We start from the raw sequence: 26,622 nt of genomic DNA on the forward strand, positions 1-26,622 counted from the left end.
CCGGGTAGGAAGTGGGCAGGGAGCATAGTGGCGGGGGCGGAATAAGGCGGTGTGTTGCGGGGGGGGGGGGGAGCGATTGCTTTGCTCTTTTACTAGCTAAGAATCTTGGGTGAATTTAGGGCAAGCCAACGGAGACACCGTGTCCCCCCCGCAAAGTCCCATATCCAAATCCAGATCAGAGTCATCCTATGAACAGGAGTGGAGTATCAGTCTCCCCCGGAAGGGTCATGTAGCAATGAGACAGCAGTGGCGAGAGAAGGGCTGGGGGTGGGGAACGGGGTGCGGGGGGCGGGCGTCTGCTTTCCCCCGGACTCCCAGGCTTCGCCGCCGATCTACAATTTGCTGAAGGAGCAAAGAACATCGTCGACTCTAAGTAGGGCTTTTAGTGTGCTCATTGATGAGTGAAAGTCGCCACACATGTCAAGCTAAAGGCAGTTGTTGGGTTACTAACAGGACCCAGCGCCTTGCAAACATATGCGCTAAGCTGTGTATACAGATGGCAGGCAGAATAATGGAGCAGGCGCCTTTTATAAAGCTCTAGCTGCTGCCTGTCTTCAGACCTGGGAAATGAAACTATTCAGACTCGCGGCCAGATAGCGCCTGCGATTGTTTGTTACCGTTTTAATCCTATTAATTAAAACGTTAACCTGATTGGGTAGAAAGCGCTGTCCCAACAGGCGACTCTTCTTCATAATAACCTACTCAGAGATAATGATGTAAAAGACTCCCCCGTCTGTGGCGGCGGCTGGTTGATGGGTCCGGAAATCTCTTGAAGGTGAATCCAAGCAAGATAAACGGTGCGGAGAGGAGGCGCGGGGCTGGGCTCAGAGCGGCGGCGGCGGCTGCGGCGGCAGCTCCACACCCTGCGCGCCCACCCTCCCACCATGCGGGGCCGCGGCCCATGGTGAGCCCCAGCAGCCAGCACCATCGGCTGGAGACGAAGAAGAAGAAGAAGAGGAGGCGGCGAGCGCGGGGGAAGGCGAAAAAGAAAAAGAAGGGGAGAGGGCTGCCAGCAGCGCCGGGACCGACGCGCGCACCAGCCCCGGAGCCCGGCTCGGGCGCGTCTGCGGCGCCGCCCGACTCCCGAGCCCAGGAGGCGGCGGCGGGCCCGGGCTCCGCGCCGGGGCCGGACCATGGAGCGCGGGCTGCACCTCGGCGCGGCCGCCGCGGGCGAAGACGACCTCTACCTGCACAAGAGCCTGAGCGCCTCCGCCGCCAAGCGCTTGGAGGCGGCTTTCCGCTCCACGCCCCCGGGCATGGACCTGTCCCTGGCACCGCCGCCCCGGGAGCGCCCGGCGTCCTCCTCGTCGTCGCCCCTCGGCTGCTTCGAGCCGGCTGACCCCGAGGGGGCAGGGCTGCTGCTGCCACCGCCCGGGGGAGGCGGCGGCGCGGGAGGCGGCGGCGGCGGCGGCGGGGTGGGCGTCTCCGGGCTGCTCGTGGGCTCCGCCGGCGTGGGGGGCGACCCCAGCTTGAGCAGCCTGCCGGCCGGGGCGGCCCTGTGCCTCAAGTACGGCGAGAGCGCCGGCCGGGGCTCGGTGGCCGAGAGCAGCGGCGGCGAGCAGAGCCCCGACGACGACAGCGACGGCCGTTGCGAGCTGGTGCTGCGGCCCGGAGCCACCGACCCGCGGGCCTCCCCGGGCGCGGGAGGCGGCGGCACCAAGGCGGCCGAGGGCTGCTCCAACGCCCTCCTCCACGGCGGCGGCGGCGCCCCCCCGGGGGCCCCGAGCGGCGGCGGCGGCGGGGGTAGCGGCGGCGGCGGCGGGAGTAGTGGCGGCAGCAAGAAATCCAAAGAGCAGAAAGCGCTGAGGCTCAACATCAACGCCCGCGAGCGCCGGCGGATGCACGACCTGAACGACGCGCTGGACGAGCTGCGCGCGGTGATCCCCTACGCGCACAGCCCCTCGGTGCGGAAGCTCTCCAAGATCGCCACGCTGCTGCTCGCCAAGAACTACATCCTCATGCAGGCGCAGGCCCTGGAGGAGATGCGGCGCCTCGTCGCCTACCTCAACCAGGGCCAGGCCATCTCCGCCGCCTCCCTGCCCAGCTCCGCGGCGGCGGCGGCCGCGGCCGCTGCCCTGCACCCGGCGCTTGGCGCCTACGAGCAGGCGGCCGGATACCCGTTCAGCGCCGGGCTGCCCCCGGCCGCCTCCTGCCCGGAGAAGTGCGCCCTGTTCAATAGCGTCTCCTCCAGCCTCTGCAAACAGTGCACGGAGAAGCCTTAAACATCCCCTCCACCCATCCACCACCACCCCGCCCCGAAAAACACCAGACCGACCCCAAAGCTAGAGGACAGTGCACAGCTGCTCACCACCCCTTTTATTTGGTCCTCTCGTAGTTGTGAAACACTTGCAGAACAGACAAAGCGGAGGCGAGAACTGAGAAGTATCAGAGACACTCGGGACTTCTAGCCTCGACAACCCCAGAATCTTGGTCTTTGGGGTGGGGAGTGAGGTGGAGTTGGTATGGAGGATAGATGTCTTTATTTTTCCTCGGAAAAGTGGCAACTTTGGTGGCAGCTTAGACCGCGAGGAAGCAGTTTGCCTTTAAGGTTAAAACACAAGTTGAGAAGTAGTTATTAAGCGTGGAAGGTATTCCAGGGCAAAATAGTAATCCTACTGATAATTGTGAATTTGGCTAGTGCTGAGGGGGAAGGAGGAGTCCGGGGTTGGGTGGCTTGTGGGACGGAATATTCATTCAGACAAATCAGAAAGGGCACTTGAAAATAAATTTTGATTCTGAGCCAGGAGAAAAACTTGAAATGTAGATTTATTTAAGTGAAAAAAACAAAACAAAAACAACAGAAAGAGACACGTTGCTATGAAAGACTTGTATTTTTTATTGTCTCTGAACTTTAATCCTGTGAAAATGCTCAAAAGTTTTGGCAAGAGTGATATAAAAAAACTGACTGTGGCTGAAAGAAATTGCATTTAAAAATATTTATGTGCACCTTGTTACTTTCCACTCTGCAATGATGTATTAACGATTCATGGTATTTATTTGTTATTCATCAATGACCCTTCCACATCAACAGTATTTATCATGTGTTAAGGTCATGGGGTCTTATGTGCAGATTTTTTTAATGCCTCTAAAATTCTGTTTTATAGATTAACTTATATTGTGTGCCAAGTGTTTAAAAGGGTTTATTTGCCAACAAGTATGAAGAGACATATTGATGTATCTGAGCTGCTTAGGTTTATCAAAGGTCACCTGGATATCTTCAGTTGCATCATCCCTGTATTTAAATTGAGCTTTAATAAATTGCTTCAGTCCAAAAATTACAGGAAAGGTGTATTCTTAATTAATGAATGAATTGATCTCTTTTTTTTTTTCCCAAAAGGGGACTCTTGCATTCTAAAAAGGAAAGACATCACAGCAATAGATCCTATAAGTAAGAACATGCTAAACAAATACTTTTTCCAGGCTGTGCTGTGCATTTTTAAAAGGTCTAATTTAATTGCTTTTAATATATGTGTACATATATAAGTTATTTTAACTGTGGAGAATTATTTAAGTTGAAAGACTGGTTTGATTTGCCTATGGTGTGAAATTCTTTGTTATTTTTCTAAAAAACAATTAAAAGGAAATAAAATAAAACTAAGGAAGAGCAAGAAGCTATTTACCCAAAGCGAGCTTTCAGTTTTAGTTTGCATGGCTGTTTGCCTGCCTTTCTAGCCTATGAAAATCCAGAAAACCTTTTTTAAAAAATGGAGTCCTGCTATTTTCACTCCTTGCAGATAATACAAATTCAGTTTGTCAGGTTGGATGGTGAGTGGGGAGTTGTGATGGATCTCTTGGCGGGTTTTGGATGTGTAAAGAATGATATATATATTAAATAGGTCAATCAGACTATGACAGCTATGTACGACCATTTGTATGTGTATCTATGTCAGAAAGAATCTTTATTAAAATATTTTGATCAAACATCTTATTATGCTGTGCTTTGTGGAAGGAGCCATCACCTCTTTTCTGTGTAACTCTTTGCTTGAAAGGTAACAAAAAAGAAAGGAGTTTTAGAGAAGGTGAAACTAAAGTTCTGTCAGGGATATGCAATTAGGAGCAGCCCTAGTTCACTTGTTTACTTGTTAAAAGAGGATGGCTGGGCCTGGTCTATGGAGGAGAGAGAAATGGGGTCAGACAGAGGAGGTCTAGAGCTCCTGTCTGCTGGCATGAACTTTGAAGGCCCTTCTCTCCCTGGAAATCTTTTCCCACTTTGTATGGCATTGTTAACTAGCAGTGCCAAGGCCCATCAGAGAGAGTAAAGTTTCTTAAAGAGTTTTTTCAAAAATTTCTATCTTCAACTTCCAGAAAGCCAAGGAAAACAGATGAATTTGGATTCTGTGAGGATGAATTCTATTGTGGCTTTCCCCTTTTTTGTGTGATAGAAGAGTCAACCAGGTTGAATGATATGTGTAAACAATGTCTATAGAGATTTTTACAATGTACTAGTGTTGCTTGTTAATGAGATTTGTAGGGGCTATGTTTGGATTGGGTTGGGCGTTGATTCTATTAAAGAATGGCTGTATAGGCTTGTATTTGGACTTTCCTAATGCCCTCACATTTAGAAGGTTTTATTTTTATTGTGGTGAAGGTTATAGAGATGGTGGTCGTGAAGTTAGAGTGTTTCCTCTATAGGCAGTTTGCTGATTGCGTTTTTGGTCTGTATAGTCTCAGCTCATAATGATATCCCTAAATGCTATCAAACTTAGTAGGGGGTGAGGGAGGATATTTTCTGCTCCACTTGCCATCAAAAAAGATTAATCAGAACCTGTAACTTTTCAGAAAACATCACAGCAAAGGGCCTTGAAGCTGAAGCCCTCCCAGTCTGGGAGTGGGGGTTGAGGGAGGGAAGAGACCAGGGCAGCCCCCAGGCAGAAGACCCGTCTCTCAGCATTTACCAGACAAAGCCTGGGTGCGTCTAATTATGATTATTAAAACAATTTCCATGACGATGTCTAATATTATGTTAATTTGAAAACAACTGTGTATGAAAACTGTCTACTATAATACCTAAATTCATTTAATGAAACACATCGTTAAGGCAATTAAACCTCCTGGATGTGATTAAGAAACATAATTACAACACTGTTCTGTGCCATAATTGGGTGTCTTTAATCAAGGGGTAAAGTGCTCAGCAACACAGCCATTAGTTTGTATTGTTCTGGCCTGGCTGTCCATCATTCTGATTAGGAATTAACCAGAGTCACCATCAGTCGAATTTTTTTTTTTTTTTCTATTTTGCGTGTTAACACTGTAGAGGACATATTTGTTGCAGGATTTTACTGCTTAATATTTCTCATTATTAAGAGGACCTCCTTAATATACTCTCTCTGTAACCTCTGTGATGTTCAACTCTGATTAGAAATAGTACAAATAAGAGATCTTGAACTTCAAGGGAAAAAGAAATACTCACCCTCCTCTTACTCCTTTAGTAACTCAATCTCCAAACTTTGTCCAGAAAAAACTGGAAATGGATGGAGGTGGGGGAAAGGAGAGGATAAACGTCAGACAAATATGAGCAATTATGCAAAGTAACAGGGTTAATAATATTTAGTTTCATTTTGATAATTTCAGACACAAATTCTCTTTCCAAATACAGGAGTTGACCAGTGTTGAGTTCTAGGAATAAATGGGGGACATCTGAAAGGAACAAGAGAGGACTTTTCCGTGATTTACTAGGTGGAATTTCCTGCCCTCAGCCAACATTTGTAAAGTTTCTTCAGCAGCAGTTTTTAGGGAGGGAAAACCACTGATTGAAGAAACAATTCTTCCCCCACCTGGTAAAGCCCTGGGCCGCTTTCCGAGGCCCGCTGGACTCCTGTATTTTCAGCCCAGGGTGGAAAGTTGGTGCACACACTTCTGGCCTCAGATGTCTTCCCATTGTGCAGCATCCACTTCAGGACTGGGTGACTGAGCACCAAGGGGTCAGGGTGATCTTGCTGAAGTGCCCTTGGGCCAGAACAGAGACCCTGGGCCCTAAAACGGCGGCGTCTATCAGAGTACTTCGGTCACCTTCAGAGCCTGCATCCACTGCGCCTTGGGTGCTTCTGAGGGGAGTGCACCGCCCGAAGGATCCCAACTGCTTGAGTTTCTTAGGGAACTGACTGTAGGCCGAGGCAGTGAGCGAGGAACCAGAATCTCACTTGGCCTTTTATTCCACCGGTTTCCTTCTCTAGCTTCTAACTTCAATATTTTTCTCTAATTTCGAATTCCTATTTAGCTCCCATCTCCAACTTGACTTTGGGCACCTACAGGAATGAAGCGCTCTGGGGCTCTTCGTGGATTCCTTCCTATAGAACCCGCAAATGATCATCTTCGGAGAGCTCACTAGTTACACCCTCCTCTCTCTCTGTGGTGCCTGTAAGTGTGTGTGTGCGCGCGCATGAGTGTGTGCGCGCGCAATTGTGTGAGCGCGCGCGCAACGATGCGCTCTCCTTCTCTGCAGCTGGGCATCCCTTCTAAGACCCCGTGCTGCGCTTAAATTTTTGCACCCTCCTGTCGCACCCAGCACCATCCTTCCTGCCAACAGCTCATTGGGAAGGGGCAAGGCTCACCGGTTCCCGTCCCCACGCGCTCTTGGCCCTGATGCCGGAACCGAACCTTTCTCCGCGCCCGGGACCCTGAGATTGTTCCAGCCTGAGTGGCATTGACTTTTCCAATGTAATGACTTATGAAAGATATAATCATGTGTTAAATTGAATTCTCCGTTTAACTGTTAATGGTGTGCTCTGGGCACATTTACGTATTAGATGCTATGGTAACTAATTACCACTAGGAAAAAGGATAATACACTTCCCAGACTTTGAAAAATAATGATGAGAGATCACTTCCCAGTTCGCAACACACAGTGGCGGCTCTGCCGGCCGGAGACGCACTGAGCGGAGACCCCAGCGTGTTCTGGTGACAGGCGGGAAGGTAATGAATTCTGCCCAGAAGAGGCTCCTTAGTAAAAACCTTTGATGAAAATCTAATGCAGCGGGGAAGTGGGAGGATGGGCTGGGACAACCAGACAACGTTGCCTCTAAACAGAATTAAATTGCAAAATAAACGTCAGAAACAAAAGTATTCTTTAAATTACAACGCAGGTCAGACTAAATCACTTGCCAAGCAACTTTACATGAATGAATATTTTTTGTTGTGTGGGCACCATAAATGAGTCCCGCTTCTTCCAGCTCTGCCTTGGCTCTTACAAAGTTGGATGCCCCTGGATCTGCCAAGCCAATGAGCTCCCGGTTAAAGTTGGCCTTTTAAGTCAGACATTGGGCACAAGAGAAGGAAACAGGAGAGAAAACCAGGAAAAGGTAACTTAAGAGAAAAAAACAGTTCTCAGGACGGGAGTTTTCTTCTCTCCCTGCCGGATTTCTAGCTTTTCTGATCAGTTGATCAGTTACCAGAACCAGGGTTCTGTAGACTGTGCGAAATAACCAGGTGTCTGTTTCGCCCCAGGGCCAGGGTCAGTGTTTGTGCTGGGGACCCGAGAGGGAAGGAGGGAGCGGCTTTCCCGAAGGCCAGCCCAGTGTTGCAGACCAAATGATGTCCATAACGTGTGCCACTGCGCTGCGCGCTGCTCCGGCTGCGCCCAGGGAGGGATTTGGGCTCCACAGCAGCAGAGCATCCCTGGACTGGCTGTCATTCTGGGCCCCTCCTGTAGGGCGCAAGGCCATTCAGCCCCCAAGTTCCTAGGGACAGAAAGGGAACTTCGGGGGCTCTGCCTCAACTCTTTCGAGGGAAGGCACTTGGATCGGGGTGGCCCTTGCACCTGCCATGGCCTGGTGAGTTCACCGGAAGATTCCCGGTTTATAAGAAGAGCCTGCAGCCCAGCCAAACCCCGGAATTCTGCGAAAAAGCACCTCAGTCAGTTTTAAACCCCAAAGAACCTCATCTCTTCCCAGCCAGGCAAAGAAAATTAGCTCGCTTTCCCTGAAGCCCTATTTTGGTTCTACCACTTTTCCTAAATGACTTGTCTTAACATAATCCAGGAGACTTCTGGACTATTGCAAAACTATCCACCCCCTAAGTGCTTGTGAGTGTGCATGTAGGAATTTCCTGTCCTTTACTGTATGTCCCCTCCTTCCGACAGTACAGAAACACAGATTAGGGAGCTTTGGAAGAGAAATGACTGGGGCTGGGAAGGCTAGACTGCAAAAGGAAAAGGGACTTTGCACTTACCACCCACCCCCAGACCTAGCTTCCAATATGTGATGAACAAGCCTATCTTAGAAGTCACCAGGATGCTCTGATGGGGAGTTGGCTTTAATTATGCACAATGTAATATCATTTTACTTCCCAGATTGGGAAAGAGTTAATTCTTTCCCAAAGACCATAGTTGCCCTTGTCTTTTCAACCTGATTCAGAGATGCAATAAAATATGAAGCAAATTTATGATCTGTTTCAAGCATTTTATTGCTGTATTTTTAAATTCATATATGCACATATAAGAACTATGATCTGTGAATAATTTGAAATGCTACACTAGAATGATACATTTTAGATAAAACATAACCATATCTTTATATAATTGTCTCAGATTAAAATAAAAAAGAAAAATAGATTTCTAATGTGGACCAAACTGAAAAACTAATGACAGCCATAAACTGCTAACCAACCATAAATTAACATCTTCATCAAATGCTAAAATGGTATCAGTGGTTATATAAAGCAATTATTATTTCTCTTTATAAGTTTTAGAATAAAGTTCAGGGATATTTAAAGGACCCATTATTTACAAATGCTTCCCAATTTTAAAGATTTCATAATTTTATTAGGAGGATGGTTGCAACTCAAATCTGCTATGTTAATAGGGATGTTTAGAGATGAGAATTTAGTTTTAGACATAAAAATGCTTCATGGCCTAACCTCATTCTATGCATTTACTCTGCTCTGGCAATTATTGAAGAACTTGGTGTAAGGATTTCTTTGTTAATATCCTTATATCCTCTTAGAAATCAGAAGACAAATAATTTCTTATTGTGAGCGAGACTGAGATTATGTACCCAAGTGGTTAAAACATTAAAACATGCACTGTCTACTCAAGCAAGTGCAGCTCCATTTGCCACGTATAGTTTCTTTCTGAAGAGCTATGGTCAAAATTCAAGTGCTAAGTGCAGCTTGTGCCCTCCATCTAAGATTTCCATAAAAAAAAAAAAAAAAAGATTTTTCTAACCAGGCTTCCACAGAAACATGAATAGCCATGAAGGAGGAAAGGAAATCTATCTATTAAATCTATAAATGTATCAGAAAGCAGGAGCAGTGAATAACTTACATTTTTTACTGCAGAAGCATCAAGCAAATACATTCTTTAAAGTGCAGATTTCTCAAGAAAGTGAAATTAAGAAAAATCTGGAATTATTCAACAAAGCAAGCTCTTTTTAACAACTTAGAAAAATTATTTTTTTATGAAAACAAAACACTGATTTGAACTATGGAGGATCTGGGTGGAACAAATACATACTCAAATTACCTCTGCCACTCTGGTGTTACTTCTGTGTGTTGCCCTTCTGTGGATAAACATCTCCAAAGGTCAGGGATTAACTAAGATCTTCAGTTGGCTGAGTCCTGCATTGTTTAGTCTGAGGACTTTGTTTTTAAAAAATGAATATTATTTTTATAGCTTTCCTTGTAAGATACCAAATTTTAAAAAATGGAGAAAGTACTACTTCCTATATGCTTTTGGATTTAAAAATTCAAAAGTGATTTCAAATACTTCAAAAATATTCCATCTAAAGTATAAAACAAAGGCATTTATAAAATTTTAAATATATTGGCCAGTGCTTAGAAGTTATGGAATGAAAGTCTATTTCATTTTAACAGTAATTTGAATCTCAAAGACAAAATCATTTTACTTAAAAATGTGGGTTGTCATGTAATGATGACATACATTTCATGTGAACTATAATGGTTTAGTTCTTAGAAATAAAAGTTATATGGAGTGAACATTCTCTTGCAAACAAGTAAGAATCACAAGCTAATATGTGCTTTTGACAAACCATTAGGTACCAGTACCTTTACCTGTTACTTCCATCACCCTAGCTTCTTCCATGAGCACAGAACATAAATTGTAAGGGAAATAAAATACCTCATGAGTTTATCTCTAAATATTTACTTTCTAGGTAGTCTGCAGTATATCATGTCTCTCCTTATAAAAATGAATACGGTTAAGAATTAAGAACATAAGCTATACCTCAAAAAATTAACAAAAAACTGTAACACATTTAAAATTAATCCAGCATAGCCATTGAGTATTTTTTTTTCCTATTCAACTATATCCTGAGTAGAAAATGCACAGTATTACCCACATGACCATGGATAATGCCAGACAGTTCTGCAAAATTATTGTTTATTTAGTAAGTGTGTTTTAGAGTCAAACTGAAAGCCAGGATGATTATTTCATAGATTGTCCATTTAACGACATAATTGACCCTAAGTGTTCAACCATACTGAATTGCCTAGTTCCAATGAACAGAAACACCCTCAGAGTCCAAGGCAGTCCTTTAAAACATGAATGGTTTCTTCGGAAAGCCAAGAGTCCCAGTGAAACGCTGTATGTACGGTGACTGAAGGAGCCACATTTCATCAACACTCTTCTGTGTTCCGTGTTTTATTTACAGCTAGCATTTCAGCTCATGAATACACAGAATACTGTCCAAATATTACTCAGCTTCATTCACTATCTGTGGTAAAGTTGTCCACAGAAAACAAAGACCACGTCTCTTTTCTGTAGAGAGAAACAGAATCTCTCTCCCATTCTTGTTTTCTTGTACATCTCTCCACAGAATCATAGTCTATAATCATTATTATTAAGAACAGCAGCCTAGGAAGGTCAACTTCGTTCAAATAAAGTTTAAAAACTTATTAGTTACTGATATTCTTGTATGTTTTTATTTCCCACATAAATATGTGAAACTATACTGAAAAATGGGCTTCCCCGGGAGCTTAGCAGTAAAGAATCCACCCGCAGTGCAGGAGACACAGAGACATGGGTTCAATATCTGGGTTGGGAAGATCTCCTGAAGAAGGAAATGAACGGCAACCCACTCCAGCATTCTTGCTGGGAAACTCCATGGACAGAGGAGCCTGGCAGGCTACAATCCATGGGGTCGCAAAGAGTTGGACACGACTAGAGTGACAGAGTACACATGCATGCTTACTGAAAAATGTTCTGAATGTAACAATTAATGTTCTTTTACTGAAAATATGAGAAAATAAGAATACATATGTATATGGTGGGGAAAGATGAGGGTTTGAGGATCTCTAGACAGAAAAATTATTACCCAAATCATTTACTAACTGTAATAAAATCTTCTGTCACCCAACATGCTCCTAGTAGGGAAATAAGGAGACAATCATTCACCTGTGCTTTAAAAGTTAATTTATTGGCTCATTGCATATTAAAAAACACACACACACATTAAATTGACTTACAAAGCATTTGCATTTCTTATGTAAAATCTTTTCAAGATAATTTGCTTCCTCATAAATCCACCTATATACCATTTTAAAATCAAGAGTATTAAATATTTAAGATTTCTTTTTACAATATAGAGACTCTCCTGCTTAAAAAATACGTTAATATGTTAAGTGTTGTCAAATTACTCCTTTTAAAAATTGTTCAGTAGAAATTTTCACAAATTAAATTTATCTCACTCAAGAAAATATTATAAACAAAGTAAACATTTAAACCAAATATTTCTAACACCAATGATCACTGACTCAGATTAACACTCTGAAATAGAGTAAGTAATAGAAACATTAGAGAGTTTTATGTGATCACCCACTGTAATTTAAAATAATGCTACTGGGAACTTAATCTTGGCTTGCTAACTTTTTCCTAATTGAGTATGTGAATATGAATATCTAATAATGCAATTCGGTAAATAATGGCTTGCAATATTGGCAAATTTAATAGGTTAAATCAGTGTACATTCTCAGGGCATATAATTCTTGTTTTAAAATTATTGATGTTATTTTATACTAAGATCAAAACTTAGATTATTTTTGTGCTTTGATCTTTGAAATTGTTTTAAGATTCCATGGTTCAATTAGAAGGATTAGCTTATAGAAAGGCCACTAAAATTATTTTTCATAAGAAAATAAACAGAAGTAATCATGCAAATTTTGAGCATAGAAGCTCCTCTGCCTTAGACTTGTGACCCAACCTTAATGATAAAATCGGCAAAATATAATGAAGTGTGTTGGGAAGGCCAAACAAGGCAGATAAAAGTTCCCAAATAGGTTGCTTTCCAACATTCTTTACTGAGTGACAAATAGCTTTTTCCTGAATATCTTCAGAGCATTTAGTTTTTGCTAAATGATGCCTCAGGTGGTCACTGATATAAAATAATACTGCTGTCATTCATTTTCTTTAATTTGACATTTAGAGGAGGGGCTGTAAAAATGAAAAGGGTGGGTTTTTACTATATGTAAAATACAGTTTTTAAAAAATTCTGATGCCTCAATGGCTGTATTTTGTTTTGGAGATCTTTAACATATAATCACAATACTGGATGTATATGTTTTATTGTATCTAATTAGGCACATAGTAATTTCTCATTGCAGAACACTAATTTGGAATGAGTGATGGAAGGTCAGTTAGAACGAGTGTTGAATCAAAATTTTAAAACAGTTTTAGGAAGATGAATTTATTACAACTACATTTATAATAAATTAGTTGGGTATATATTGCTTTCTCTAATAAACTGTGTGTTCTTGAAGAAGGGTAATCCAGTGCATAGTATCAATCTAAGAGGAAATGCTCAATAAATGTTTGACTGAATAAATGAATAATCATTTAACCAATAACAAAAAATGCTTCCCTTTAACAAATATACACAAACAGTTTTTAATTTAAAAGGCACAGCATTGTCAAAGTATCTCCTTACAACTTAACATTTGGATATTGCATTACACTTTTCAAAATAAGTTCACACATCTTACTGTGTTCAATCCTCATAATGAACCCTGACATCCAAAGGCTGAATTATTTTTATTTTGCCAATATGGAAACTGAAACACTGAGAGGCAAAGTGACTTGTTGATAATAGTAAATCAATTGTGTCATAGCTAAATTTCATGTCTTTTAACTTATTCTCTATGACATTTATTCTATTCATAGACAATCTTTGACGACCAGGTTTAAGCCTGTCATAAGACTCCATTCATTGCTTTTATGTAATGTTTCCACCCTAAATTCCTTTCACTGTAAATTAAGCAGAAATTAGAATGGAGTGCTTTTCCATGCTCTCTCTGCTATAGCAGCACAGAAGTGTGCTACTAAGATGAATTTAACAATCTGGAGGTTTCCACATCAGGCAATATGGTGGAATAGATGTCCTAGTACAAAACAAATGGGCTCTACTTTGCGGCAGAACAGGATAAAGGTTGCAGCCCAAGGGGCGTGGGGCGTGTGTGCGTGCATATGTATGTGTGTTTAATCCAAGACTTGTGCACAAAGGCAAGAACTTGCAGAGGCAACATCTTCAGTAAGTGTCTAGAAAGAAACCTCACTCCACAGAGGACCGGGTATTCTTGCTTATCCCTACTCATAGGGTTGCAATCTGGCTGACTTAGGGCCAGAACCCACCCTATCTATGCAGTTTCCCATTTGTGTGTGATCAGTCGCTTCAGTCATGTCCAATTGTTTGAGACCTGATGGACCGTAGCCCGCTAGTCTCCTCTGTCCATGGGATTCTGCAGGCTAGAATACTGGAGTGGGTTGCCCTTTCCTTCTCCACCCAGGGATTGAACCCGCATCTCTTGTATTGGAGGCGGATTTGTTACCACTGAGCCACTGGGGAAGCCCATGTAGTTTCCCACCCCCTCTCAAAATACTCAAGGTGAAATTTTAAATTGATCCGAATTTGATAGTAACAGCAGCCAGGTGAAAGCAAACACAAATTTTCTCTGGTGGTGTGAACTTTAAACTCGGGTCTTAAAAATAAAATTCCAGAGATAAAATTCCAAAGAACAAGTCCACTAAACAAGCAATTCCAAGGAAGAGTTAAAAGAAAAACAAACTACAGGATCAGACCCATAAAACACTGATGATGTGGAAATACCAGATATGAATATAAGTTTCTTAATATATTTTTAAAATGAAAGAAGATATTAAGTGTATGATGAAGGAACAAGATACTGTCAAAAATGACCAGGCAGATAGGAGGAACAAAAGAGAACTCTCAAATTGAAAATGTAACCCCTAAATTTATCAGACTCAGGGGAACTGAAATTCTGAAAGCGGACAAATTGACGTCTGGCACCCTGGCTCAGATCAGCTCTGGAGACTCCATAGAAGGGAGAGGGTAGTGAGGATCTGAGCATGAAACACAAGAAGTCTAGAGCATCTCAGAGAGTGAAGGCTGTCATGGACTGTGTGCCTGTGTGTGTGCATGTTGCGGGGTGGTGCTGGCAACAGGGCTTGTGGCAGCCCAGGGCAGAGGGTGGGGCATGAAGTAGTGAGAGGATGGGCGGGGGCAAGGGTTTTCGGTTCTGCTTCGGCCTTTCCCCCAAATTAACTGTCCCACCAACACAGTTTACATCACTGGGTGAATAGAGCATTGAAACATCATGGGTACACATTATGAGATACTATACAGTAGTTAGAGGTGATAGATCAAATACATATAAAGTAATATACTTTAAAGTAATACCTTTAAAGTATAGTGCTTAGTAAAAAATTAAGAAGAATATGATGTATAGAATAGACATTTATGAAAATTAAAAAAAACACATACACCCAAGATAATAACATATGTTTCATAAAAACACCTACAAATAAAAAGATACATACCAAACACATTAGAATATTTCCTGATGATGGGGAAGGGTATAATGGTAGGGTTTAGGGATAGAATAGAATGAGTAAATAAAGCCTAGTTTGGACCAATTATAATTGTGTACCATGAACTAAGGGGTATAAGGCATGTGATCACTCAATCCTATGAACCTAAGGTTAAAATAAAAAGACAGAAGAAACAAACCCAATGGAAGAGTTAAAGAGTAGAATAAACTGAAAGCGATATAAAGATCCAAAGAAATGGCCTAGAATATAAATTAGAGATTAAAAAAATACAAGGAGAAAAGGTCAAACAACATGGACTATAAACAAGATACAGAGCTGAAAGAGGAAATATTCAAAGAGATGACTGTGAACATTCTACTTTTGATGAAAGACACCATGGCATGCAAGCACTATAAACAGAAACTAAGAACGTCAAAGACAAAGAGAGCATATTAAAGCTGTCAGAGAAAAGAGGTTGACTACCTACTGAATAATTAAACCAAATGAAGGCTAACCTCTTAACAACATGAGATATCAAAACAGGAAAAAAGGCAAACTAAGGAATGAGGACAAAAAGGAAAGCATCTTCAAATTGGCAACAACAAAGTTCAGATGGACAGACCTTCACTAAGGAGCATTTAGTGCATGAACTTCAGGAAGGAGAAAAATAGATGCTAGAAAAGCTATTTAGCTACTAAATATGGTTCAGTATTTTATAATGTTATTTTAAAGATAAATTTCCTTTTCAAAAACAAAAGCAAATTTCTGAAATCTTAGAAGTTTCAATGAAATAACTAGAAGTTATAACTAGAAGTTCCCATGAAATAACTGGGCTTATTTACCTGCTTTGCCTGTTTATATATGGCATCAGCATTTAAGTTGAATGACAAACCATCATTTGGCAATCTGATATTAGCAATCTTTGAATCATCCAGCCGACGCTGCATTTTCGCATATGGAATTATACTGCATTACATAATGCTGTAATTCAAATACTACAAATCAAATCCCAGTCCAAGAGGTGAGGCATCAAGAACAAATACTGCTATCTAGTTTCTCAGTTGATATAAATCGAAGCATTCAGGAAAGTTAATTACACCAGCATAACCCTTACAGTTTACACTGGAGTCAAATGCTATAATCAATCCTGTAATGATCTCAACATTTACTCCTACAATAAGCCTAATACTAATGTCTAGGGCAATTGCTGAATATATAATAGGTTTTGTGTGTTCTTATACTGATAAATCTTATCAGTATCTAACTTGAACATGAGTAGCCTTATATAACAAGAAATTTTGTTCTACTGAGCCACAGTATACAAAGTAATAAAGTACATTTATGGATGATTAAATATTGAAGTGAAGTTGAAGCATTTAATCTACCGCAAACCTCATTTAATGCAAACGTACCCCAGCAATATAGATATTATTGATATTATACTTGAAGGGAACATTTTCATCTAGTGTATCTCATGGAAATTTAATTTCCTTCTTCTCTGAGAACTTGAAATTTGTTAGACTGTGCCCATTTACAGCATAAATTTCCATTAGTACATAAAGTGTATTTTTACATATTATAGAAGAATTTGTGACTTAACAAAATCCCACAGTGTCAGATCTATTACTGTGAAGGCACATTTACCATGACGTTTGCAAATCACAATATGTAGAAACTTAAAAAAAGCTACTTTAAATTTATGATTATGTTGATTTTGATGTTCATTTTCATGCTACCATCTTTTTTTTTTTAATGATGGGTTTTGTGATCAAGTACAGATGGGACTGATCTCAGATCAAATAGAAATTGGCATTTTTAAAACAAACAAAGCAATTACACTTGAAGAAATTAAAAACAAATAGATGAACTGAGGACATTTAGGTTAGTTTTCTAGATAGATTTCTCTCCTTTCCTTTTAGCTTAAGATTTTATTTTGTACCTAAATAAAACATCAGAGTCTGGGTAAGGAATACCAAACAAAAAGCGGCTATAGTTTAGTTCTAACGGCTTATTATCAATTATTTCTAAATCAAAGTAAGTTAAAAGTACAACCAACAATTGCTTTATTTCAACCATGGCCAAAAATCGGCCTGGACATTTGCTGACTCCCAATCCAAATGGCAAGTGGTAATACTTCAGCTTTTTCCCTCTTTTAAAAAAGGTGGTTTTCTTCTTACCATTTTCTGTAAAACGATCAAATCTAAACTCCTGTAAAGAAGAAAACAGCATGTTAAAACAAAAAATTTCCATGAAAAAGTTTGAGTTCAGTTCACAAGGGTGCTAGCTCTCCTTGCCCATCTTAAAAGGTTTCTTTTAATCTAGCAAACACCAAGAAATAAAACTTAACTAAGTGCAAATTAGGTATGAACTTTCAAAAATCTCCAGTGTTATTAGACATTTACTCCTCTCATATCAAACAGAAATCCAGACTCTTCTGTAGGACTTTTCTTCACTTTTTTTTTTCCTATGCTAAGTATGAACGTGAAAGTGAAGTCACTCAGTCGTGTCCGACTCTTTGTGACCCCATGGACTACAGCCCACCAGGCTCCTCCCTCCATGGGATTCTCCAGGCAAGAGTACTGGAGTGGGGTGCCATTTCCTTCTCCAGGGGATCTTCCCGATGCAGGGATAGAGGCAGTATTTCTGTTTTTGTTCTCTAAGATGGGTCTCGACTTAACGACACCTGAAATACCAAGGCTGGGGGAAAGGGAAGGGCAAGGCCTCCACGGTTACTAGGGAACAGTGAATTCCACTGACCAGAAAGGCGGCTACAGATGGACAAGTAGGATGAGTTTAGGATTCAGGGTTTATGTTTGGATGAAACAGATATGAAATAATAAGATTCACATTAAGCACTAGAAAAGAGCACCAAGATTCAAAGTCTGTCTGGATTGCTTTTTGCGTTTTATTGACTTTCTTCTATGACAGTTCTCTTTAGAATGAGTGTTCCTTGGGTTAACTCTCTTGGTTTCTGATATGTTTTCATAAATAAGTTATATTATTAGTTACAGAAAATTATGGGACTGGTTTATGGAAAGTGTTTGGTCCGCCATCTTCATTTACTCTCAGTTGAGTTTCTGAGAGGACACTGAGCGACCTTATTTCAGCCCATGGTAAATTAAACCATTGATTAGATTAACACACGTGGCCTGCATGACAACACGAAGTCTGTCCTGTATTCCGTGCTCATTAGCATTAGACCTGCTCAGCACACAACTTTGCCACGAACTATGAAGCCAGAGGCAAAGAAGTAGGTCAGACCGAAGGCATTCAGATTATAGCAAAAACCCCACAGTACACAGATAGATTCTGAATCTATCACAAATGATCTAATTTTCTCGCTCAATGCCAATATTCATGTTGGTGAAACCATTTCCTTTAAAAGTATTGGTTTTACCCTCATTTACCTAGGATACTGGTTTTGATAACTAATTAAGCTTTTAAAACACGTCTTGGGTAGTTTCTATTCCACCCTTGCCCCCTAAACTTGCAACCTGATGAGACCATAATGGGAAAATTAATCTGCATCAGAATGCAAGTATATTTTGCCATAGATAGTTCTGGGATGTATCTGAATAGGATCTACCAGCGCTAACCTATAAAAACCTGTCCACCCTTGTAGCACAGATAAGGACATTCTCTGTGGACATCAACTTTGGTACTAGAGATGGAATTACAACTTGGCACTGTATCTCAGGAAATCTTTTTTCGTTACTGGAGCCCAGGCCTGCCTGCCTGAGTTCAATACTGCTGCTGCCTCTTTCTCACTGACCAATCTAAGATCGTGCTCTTCTCAAGAGTTCTTTGCCTAGGCCAAACCAGCGGATATCACTTTTACATTTGAAAAGCTCTCACTGCAGTCAGTCTCATAGTTTAAGTCAGAATATACAGAAGGAAAATTTAGCTTGAGTTACAACTTCATAGTATGCTGATATCATAAATAAGCCAGGCACTGTTACGGCATTTTGATTTTCTTTTGTATACATGGATATACAGCTGAGAAGCCACAGTGACAACAAAAAATGCCTAAATCCTCCTTCTCCCCTGCCACCTTCAGTGAGTGCACATGCAACTCCCTCAGAATTCTAGTCAATCCGTCCAATTTTCCATCACCTCCCAGTCAATTTCCTCACAATAAATATCACAGAAATTCCTAATTAGTTGTTTATATTACGGACCAAGAAAGGAAAAGGCCAGTTTCTTTTGTTCTGTGGCTACCATCAATCTCAAAGGCAATATGGAAATACACAGCAATTTTTTTTTTGATGTGGACCATTTTCAAAACCTTTATTGAATTTGTTACAATACTGCTTCTGTTTTATGGGTTTTTTTTTGGGCCATGAGGCATGCGGGATTTTAGCTCTATAACTAGGGATTGAACGTGCACCCCTTGCATTAGAAGGTGAAGTCTTAACCACTGGACTGCCAGGGAAGTCCCCATCAACAGCTTTTTGTGTTAAAATTTCTTTTCAGTCTGTTTTCCATTGCCAGGACATGGAGAACCTGAGCAGGCTCCATGTTATTAGGAAGCGCTTTTGACAGCTGCTAGAAATATAGGCTGTTTTTTTTTTTTAATAAAAGAAGGGGTGTAATAGTCTCACTTCAGAGATTCTGAGGTCACAGTGACATAGAACAAAAAGTCAGGAAGCTTGAGATGCCTTGATCTTTGATCAGAAACACAATGAAAACAGGATCCATCACGTGGCAGTACACTACCATAACAGGTCAGTGCTACACAATTAAGGGCCCATTAAATGCAGTATTATTCAATGGGTGAGAAGAGAGAAATCCTGAGAGACAAGGCTTAGGCACCGAGATTCCCCACGGCTCCTCTGCTGATTGTCTACTCCACTGATTGCTCCCCATCATCATTCTTCTGTGTGAGACCTATTGAGGCCCCCATCATGGTGATCATTTGCTCTGGCCTCTGACTGATTCGGGACAGAGTGTATGAACCAATCTCTCAGGGCTACAGGTGAAGAGTCTGTGGGATCATCTGGGAGAACGTCTCTTCTCGTGAAGGAGGAATAACGCGATGAAATGGTTCACCACCCTTCCTACTCTGGATCTGGTTATATGAGAATAAGATCCCTGCAAGGCTGCAGCTGTTCTGTCACCAGGCTGAAGACGAAGCTAACCCACAGGAGATGGCAGAGCCAAGAACTCCCAAGAGATGAGACTCGTCACACTGTCTTATTTATCTCCATATTTTCAAAGTCCCCACCAGAGTGCTATGCACATAGTGAGGTTCTATGTATGTTTGTTGAATTAATGAATAAATACATGACAATAAAGTATATTTTAAAAGCAATCTTCAAGCTTTTGAAGAAAACAGAGATATTGAATGAGTAAATAAAGATGGGAGAATGAAGAGTAGATGAATATTCAAATAGAAAATGTTTACACATAGAAAGTGGTATACTATTTAGCGCTAGAAATAAAGATTGGGTAGATGATACAATTTCCTGGATAGAGAAGAATTTTGGGTCTGAGTGACTGAGGAACACTGCATAACACCCTAATCTGAGTTCTCCAAATTTTATGTTTAGTTCAAGTCAACAGCTTTAAAAAAAAAAAAAGGCATTTCCAGCATGTGAAGGAAGCACTAAAGTTTAAAAAAGGCATAGAGACTTCCCTGGTGGTCAATAATGGTTAAGACTCCTGCCTCTAATGCAGGGGTGTGGGTTTGATCCCTGGTTGGAGAACTAAGACCCCACATGCTGTGTGGTGTGGCCAAGAAAATCTTTTTAAAAAGTAAAAGACATAAAACATAGTCTTGTTGGAGTAGTTATAGGTGTTCATATCCATATGATCAGCTCTTGTATTCACTCAATTCATCATTTTGGGTTTAGGAATCTGGATTAGATAAAAGATATGACTTTCTAGAAATAAAAACTGTCACTATTTTGAATGTATGACTAAGAGGCTGCACACTTGCCCTGGTTTATAGCCAGACCTCCTGGGAGCAAGATGACTAAGTACAGAGATTTCTTTTTTTATCTCCGTGACTTGGATTCCAATCAGTGATGAGCTGTGGCCAGTTTGTACCAGCAAGAGAGTACATACACATCTCTTCCCCACACTATGTTCAGGGTCTTCATGTTGGTACCAGGAAATCAGTGAAGATGAGAGCATTTACACCATGACAATTGACAAAATCAGGGTTTTGCAGAGTGTTGGTTTGCCAGCACATTGCTGGTTCCAACATGGTAGGAATGCAAATGCCAGTTCACTAGAGGACCAAAAATCCTCTCAACACGGAGCACGTGGTTATGAGAACATAGCTGCATAATAAGGACAAATCCCTAAATAATAAGCTCTTAGGACAGGGACCTTTGTTATATCTATATCACCCATTATGCCCATCAATGTGCTTTCTGGATAGTAGATGCTCAAAACAGGTTTGTTTTGTTGAAATGTACTAATGGCACAATCTCTATTCCAGTTTGAGAGACACAAAATCATTGAGACTATTTCCACATTTGTCATGATCTGTGCATTTTAACAACAGTGACAATAATCCAAAGAATATTGATGAAACAATTTTTACAGTAATTTAGAATTTTTTTAAGGGCTTTCAAACTCATTTATCATTTTTTAATCCCTATGCCTCTGAGAAGTAGACTGGGAAGGCTTGTATGACATTAACTCAGAGCTCTGGAGTTGGTAGTGGGGTACTCCAGTGGCTTTGTAATTACTTTGTTTCACTGTGTCCTTCTTTAGAGGCTATTTGGTTATAGAAATGCATCACCATCTAAAATGTTGGCTATTTCTTCCTATGGGCCAGCTTCCTTTTATACCTTAGCACCTCCACAGAGAAACCAACCAATACATTTGGTCTTCTCCACAGCTCTACTTTTGGATGCTTCATTTTGCCAGAAAAGTAATCATCACCAATTACTAATTACTTGAAAGCCAGTGGCTAGAATTCTGGTTGACAATTGACATGAATTTGAGGAAGCTTCCAGAAAATGTTAAAGGTACCCATTTAAAAAGGTACCAATTCTGAGTTAATTAAGAGATCATCCAGACTTTCTTGGGTGGCATGTAGATGGATAAAGAAAGAAGAACTGGGAAGGGTGGTTCCCTTTGTTCTCTCCCACTGTTTTATTTTTTTATTTTTATTTTTTTCTCTTCTTATAGGCCCAATTAGGTCTCCAAACATTTTTTGTTTAGCCCACATTGTGTTTAGACTTAATTTTTCCAAACATTTAAAAATTAACTCTCACCCAAAAGTCTGTTTTTGAAGTTTAAAAAACTAATAATAAAAATAACTTGGTTACATCAGGTCTATATGCTTCTAAGAACTGAGGATTGCAGCCAAATGATCTCACATGCCTCTTGGGTGGTCCTTTCACCAGAGTTTTTACCACTCCCAATGGTACTGCAATATTTACACACAAGCCACCCTATCTATTGGATCTAATTAGGCCCAGGATGCATTTGAGTGTGTGTTCTCTGCAGTGATTTAACATTTTAACTGAAGTACAATTTCACTTTCAGAACACTCACCCATCTAAGCACTTCCTATTTGCTTCCTTCTGTGGGTACCTTCCTGTGTGCCAGGCACTAAGAAATCAGAGAAGGTTGAGGACAGGGTCTCTCTGCTCCAAGAACTTACAGGATACGGGCACATGAGCAAACAAGTCACTGCAAGATACCGTGGAGTGTGCCCCCTCACACAGGCTACACAGGCCAGAGTAAGCAGTGGCAGATTCTCTGAGGAATGATGTGGAAATCAGGGACATTGTCAAAGATGATAACTAAGAGAGAGTCTTGTGAAGTCAACTGGAGTTTCTTGGTAGACAAGTCAAGAGGGACATTCAACAACAGAGAGATGTGTGAGGAAAGAGGTGGCCTACTTTTAGAATATTCCAGGGTCTCTTGGGCTTGAACATCCTGAAACCACGCCTCACTGGTTAGGAGGAACCCATCGTCTGCTGAGGATTCTCAGTCTCCACGTTCTCCAAGAATAACTATACTTATATCTGGAGTTCGTCTTCTCCATGATTTTGGCCTAACAGCTAGTGGTTGTTTTCTGTATCTAAGGAAGGCCAGGTCTTCCTATATCTGTAGGGTACCAATCAGGCAATGAGGAATATGAGCCTTTGATAAGCTCCTGGGACAATGCTGTCAGTGACAAATAACCAAGGACAGAACTTTCCAGAATTTTCTTCTTTTTACTCTTGGCACATGATGGTTTGGGGATGGGCATTTGTTCTATGAACATCAACAGCATCTACTTTTTGCTATCCTAAGTTATTAAGCACAATAGAAATCAACCCACGAGCCTGAGAGGAGTGAGTGCTCAGTAAATGTTTATAGAATGAATGATTATGTAAGACTTTGCCAAACATATAAAATTGGTTCTGCCCCATACTATTTTTTTTCTGTGCCAGTAGCTATCACATTTCACCATTCCACAACTAATTTCAAGGGAACAATATCACAACAAAAATTAGCTAGTTGATTTTAACATTAGTCAGGCATAACTGACTAAGGTTAAGTCAGGTAAACAGTACAGAATGCTCATCAAGTCAAGTTAGAGCTGTCCTAATGATGCTAACTTGGGGTTCACAGTACTGCAATTTTGTTCTTCCCACCAATTTAGTATGAGGCAAATGGTTTTTCCTGTGGTCATGTATGGATGTGAGAGTTGGACTGTGAAGAAGGCAGAGCGCCGAAGAATTGATGCTTTCGAACTGTGGTGTTAGAGAAGACTTGACTCTTGAGAGTCCCTTGGACTGCAAGGACATCCAACCAGTCCATTCTGAAGGAGATCAGCCCTGGGATTTCTTTGGAAGGAATGATGCTAAAGCTGAAACTTCAGTACTTTGGCCAACTCATGCGAAGTGTTGACTCATTGGAAAAGACTCTGATGCTGGGAGGGATTGGGGGCAGGAGGAGAAGAGGACGACAGAGGATGAGATGGCTGGATGGCATCACTGACTCGATGGACGTGAGTCTGAGTGAACTCCGGGAGTTGGTGATGGACAGGGAGGCCTGGCGTGCTGCAATTCATGGGGTCGCAAAGAGTCGGACATGACTGAGCGACTGAACTGAACTGAAACCCTTCTGACTACTATTTATTATGTATAGTTTGGGAATTGTTATTTAGCATTGTACAGAAAAAATATAATTGAGCACACTTCCAATGTTTACCTTTGATACTGGGTTGACCAAATATTTTGTTTGGGTTTTTCCATAAGATGTTTAACTTCCTAAAAGTCTAACCCATGAGTCTAATTCATTGGTGTAAGGCTGGGGATACAGACAAGGAGGAGCCCAGAGATTCTTAATGACAGTTGTGGTTGGGTAAACATTTATTATTTGTTGATGACTTGAATGTTGATTTTACTATCATGACATGAATGGTAAATTTAATGACAGTGGAATAATCATAAAATAAAAATACAAAGTGGAAATTAAATTAAAAATTGTAAATAGAAATGAAACTATTTTCAAATTTTAAAGTATTTTTCAAAGATTAGCTATTTACTTGCTTTATTTATTGAACAGCTAACTATGTGTGGAATTTTTTTTATATTTACAAATATAGAGATGAAGCTTGTTGTCTGCACAATGTTCATTCACTCACTAATACCCAACTTCTGATTTGCCATCATTAGTTAAGTAAGACCTCTTCTGAAACACACAGAAACTATACGTATATTCTCCCCTCACTTAGGAAATTTTGTCTTTGCTGATTAAATAAATGCAAACTATCTCATTACATTTGAAGTCTGTCCCTTTTTAATTAATTTCCAAAATACAACCAGATTTTAAACCAGCCTGGCTGTCAAACACCTTAGAAACTGGGTTTAGAAATGGTTCATCTCTAAACTGCTCAGAAAGTGCATGGAAGTTTCTCTTTGAAACATGGCATTTAACATATAAAAACCACTGCAGCAACAACCTGACTCCCTGAGAAGCACAGGCAGAAGATGACTGCTTACAATTTGCATGCAGGTGGTGAACCTCTGAAGTGGTATTAAGGGATGAGCCAGGGTGGATTAATTTCCAGTCTTTGATATTCATTAACTCCAGCTTCAGAAAAAAATACAAGGAGATGACACAATTACCCTCAGAGCTTCACCCGTGAGTAGCAGCTTTACAATCTCAAGTTCACAGTGCCATCCTAATTGATCAAGAAGGGGCACATGCCTTTAGTAAGAGGTGAAAAAGGAGAGAGCTTAACTGTAGCAGTGATGGTATCGGACTCTGGGACAGTCAAGCCCACACTGGAAACACTTAGCGGAACAGTCTACCAATGTTTATTCTCTAAGTGACCTGTCAATAGCTAGCCCTCCATGGTTTTGTAACACATCTCTGCCATGCAAGACTTAATTTTGGCCTAAAGTGAATAGTGTCCATCATGGTATCAATGTTCATTTCACTTGATGAAACTAGAGTTTAGTCTCATCTCTGTATTTTTATTTATAGATCACAAAACCTTTGAAAGAGAAGTCCTTAAGAAAACCTCTCAGTAAACAGGATGATGTTTCCATTGGAAGGAAAAACTGGAGTCATTAAGCTCTCTCAAATTCTTTCTGGAACAAGGTGGCAAAAGAAAGAGAGACCATGAAGGAAGGAATGTGCTGGCAGCATCTAAGAGGGAGCGATGCTGGCTGGATGTTTACTTACTTCTGGAGCTTCAAAGATTTCAGGGTCGTGGTGTAAGATGGGAGGAAAGATGACGACAAAGTCTCCCTTTCGCAGACAGCAGTCCTGGCTCTCTAAATGAAGTGTCAAGTCCTCTTGAACGAAACGAAAGATGCCAGAAAAGGAGCAGAGTCGCAAAACTTCAAGAATGGTACTTTCTGAAAGAAACAAACAAGTATCATTTTTATGCTGCTCTTTGCAAAGTACTGCTCTTGTAAAGTACTCTCATTTAACCATCAAAGCTCATTACCAATAACTTCAATTGACAGGGAAATCCTTTCCCAATCAGATCCATCGAGCAGCAAGAGGGAGCCAATGTGGGCTCTGGATGGGAGAGGAGGAGGGGAGGGGTGAGACAGTGTGAGGCATTTCACAGGCAAGTCACAACTCTGCTGTACTGGGACAGAAAGTCATTAATTAGGACTTTTTGTAGGAAAGATTGATCTGCAAGACAGGAAAGCTGTGTTGGGGTACACACTTTGGAAATTAAAATCGTATCCCAGTTAAAGTACACCCCTGGTGAGTTATTTCACCAACCTTCTGAAGAACAGTGATGCCTTCAAAGCCAGGCTTAGGCATTTAATATCCACTTAGGCAGTTAATAGTAAAATAATTGTAGTAGTGCTTTCTGAGACAGCTTAACACTTAATTTCTTTTATGCTAGCTGTAAATAAAATGTGAGTCAGCATTTGCTGGAAAAATTTCAAAGGGAAAATACTTTGAGAGTATTCAGAAGAAAACCAGATTTCTCCGTGGCATCCAGGGAAAATAATAGCCACCATCATAACCTGGAAGATTCCAGAAGCTGAATGTCCTTGCTTTCCCAGTGGCCTTCACCTTTTGCTCCTAGCACGACAGATTTTATGGCTAATTTCCGGCAATTTATCCTGGCAGTTTGAGGAGGAATTCCTTTGGGAATAATATGCATAATTTGCATAAATCATTCTGATAGCATGCACATCAGCATGTAGCTGCTGTCTAGGTCTGCATCTCTGCCTTCATAATCAAAACTGACTATGTTTTCACCAGAGCGAATGGGTCCTAGAATAAAAAGCTTGATTCTTTCTAATCAGCAATGTGAAAGAAGAGCTCCAAATTGAGCGTTTCTCCCTCCTCCACATGGTAACAAATGGTTGTGTTTATGGCTTGCAGTTGAGAATCTCTCTCTCTCTCTCTCACACACACAC

At 41.0% G+C, this 26,622-nt stretch overlaps 2 protein-coding genes across 2 annotated transcripts in view; one reads left to right on the forward strand and one right to left on the reverse strand.

Moving 5' to 3' along the window:
* The first annotated feature begins 270 nt into the window (after window positions 1-270).
* On the forward strand, window positions 271-3,923 carry BHLHE22 (basic helix-loop-helix family member e22). The gene has a single exon (XM_040261298.1). The coding sequence runs from the start codon at window positions 1,134-1,136 to the stop codon at window positions 2,220-2,222; it is 1,089 nt and encodes a 362-aa protein (XP_040117232.1). The 5' UTR covers window positions 271-1,133; the 3' UTR covers window positions 2,223-3,923.
* Window positions 3,924-11,350: 7,427 nt separating this feature from the next.
* LOC120878621 (cytochrome P450 7B1) overlaps window positions 11,351-26,622 on the reverse strand; it is a 174,770-nt gene continuing 159,498 nt past the window's right edge. The window contains exons 5-6 of the mRNA XM_040261299.1: window positions 25,418-25,593; window positions 11,351-16,981 (exon numbers count right to left, since the gene is read on the reverse strand). Coding sequence (XP_040117233.1) covers window positions 16,694-16,981; window positions 25,418-25,593 — 464 coding nt within the window. The 3' untranslated portion in view covers window positions 11,351-16,693. The remainder of the gene's footprint in view (window positions 16,982-25,417; window positions 25,594-26,622) is intronic.

The sequence above is a fragment of the Oryx dammah genome, unplaced genomic scaffold (assembly GCF_014754425.2).
Source record: "Oryx dammah isolate SB20612 unplaced genomic scaffold, SCBI_Odam_1.1 HiC_scaffold_19, whole genome shotgun sequence".
Classification (NCBI taxonomy): Eukaryota; Metazoa; Chordata; class Mammalia; order Artiodactyla; family Bovidae; genus Oryx; species Oryx dammah.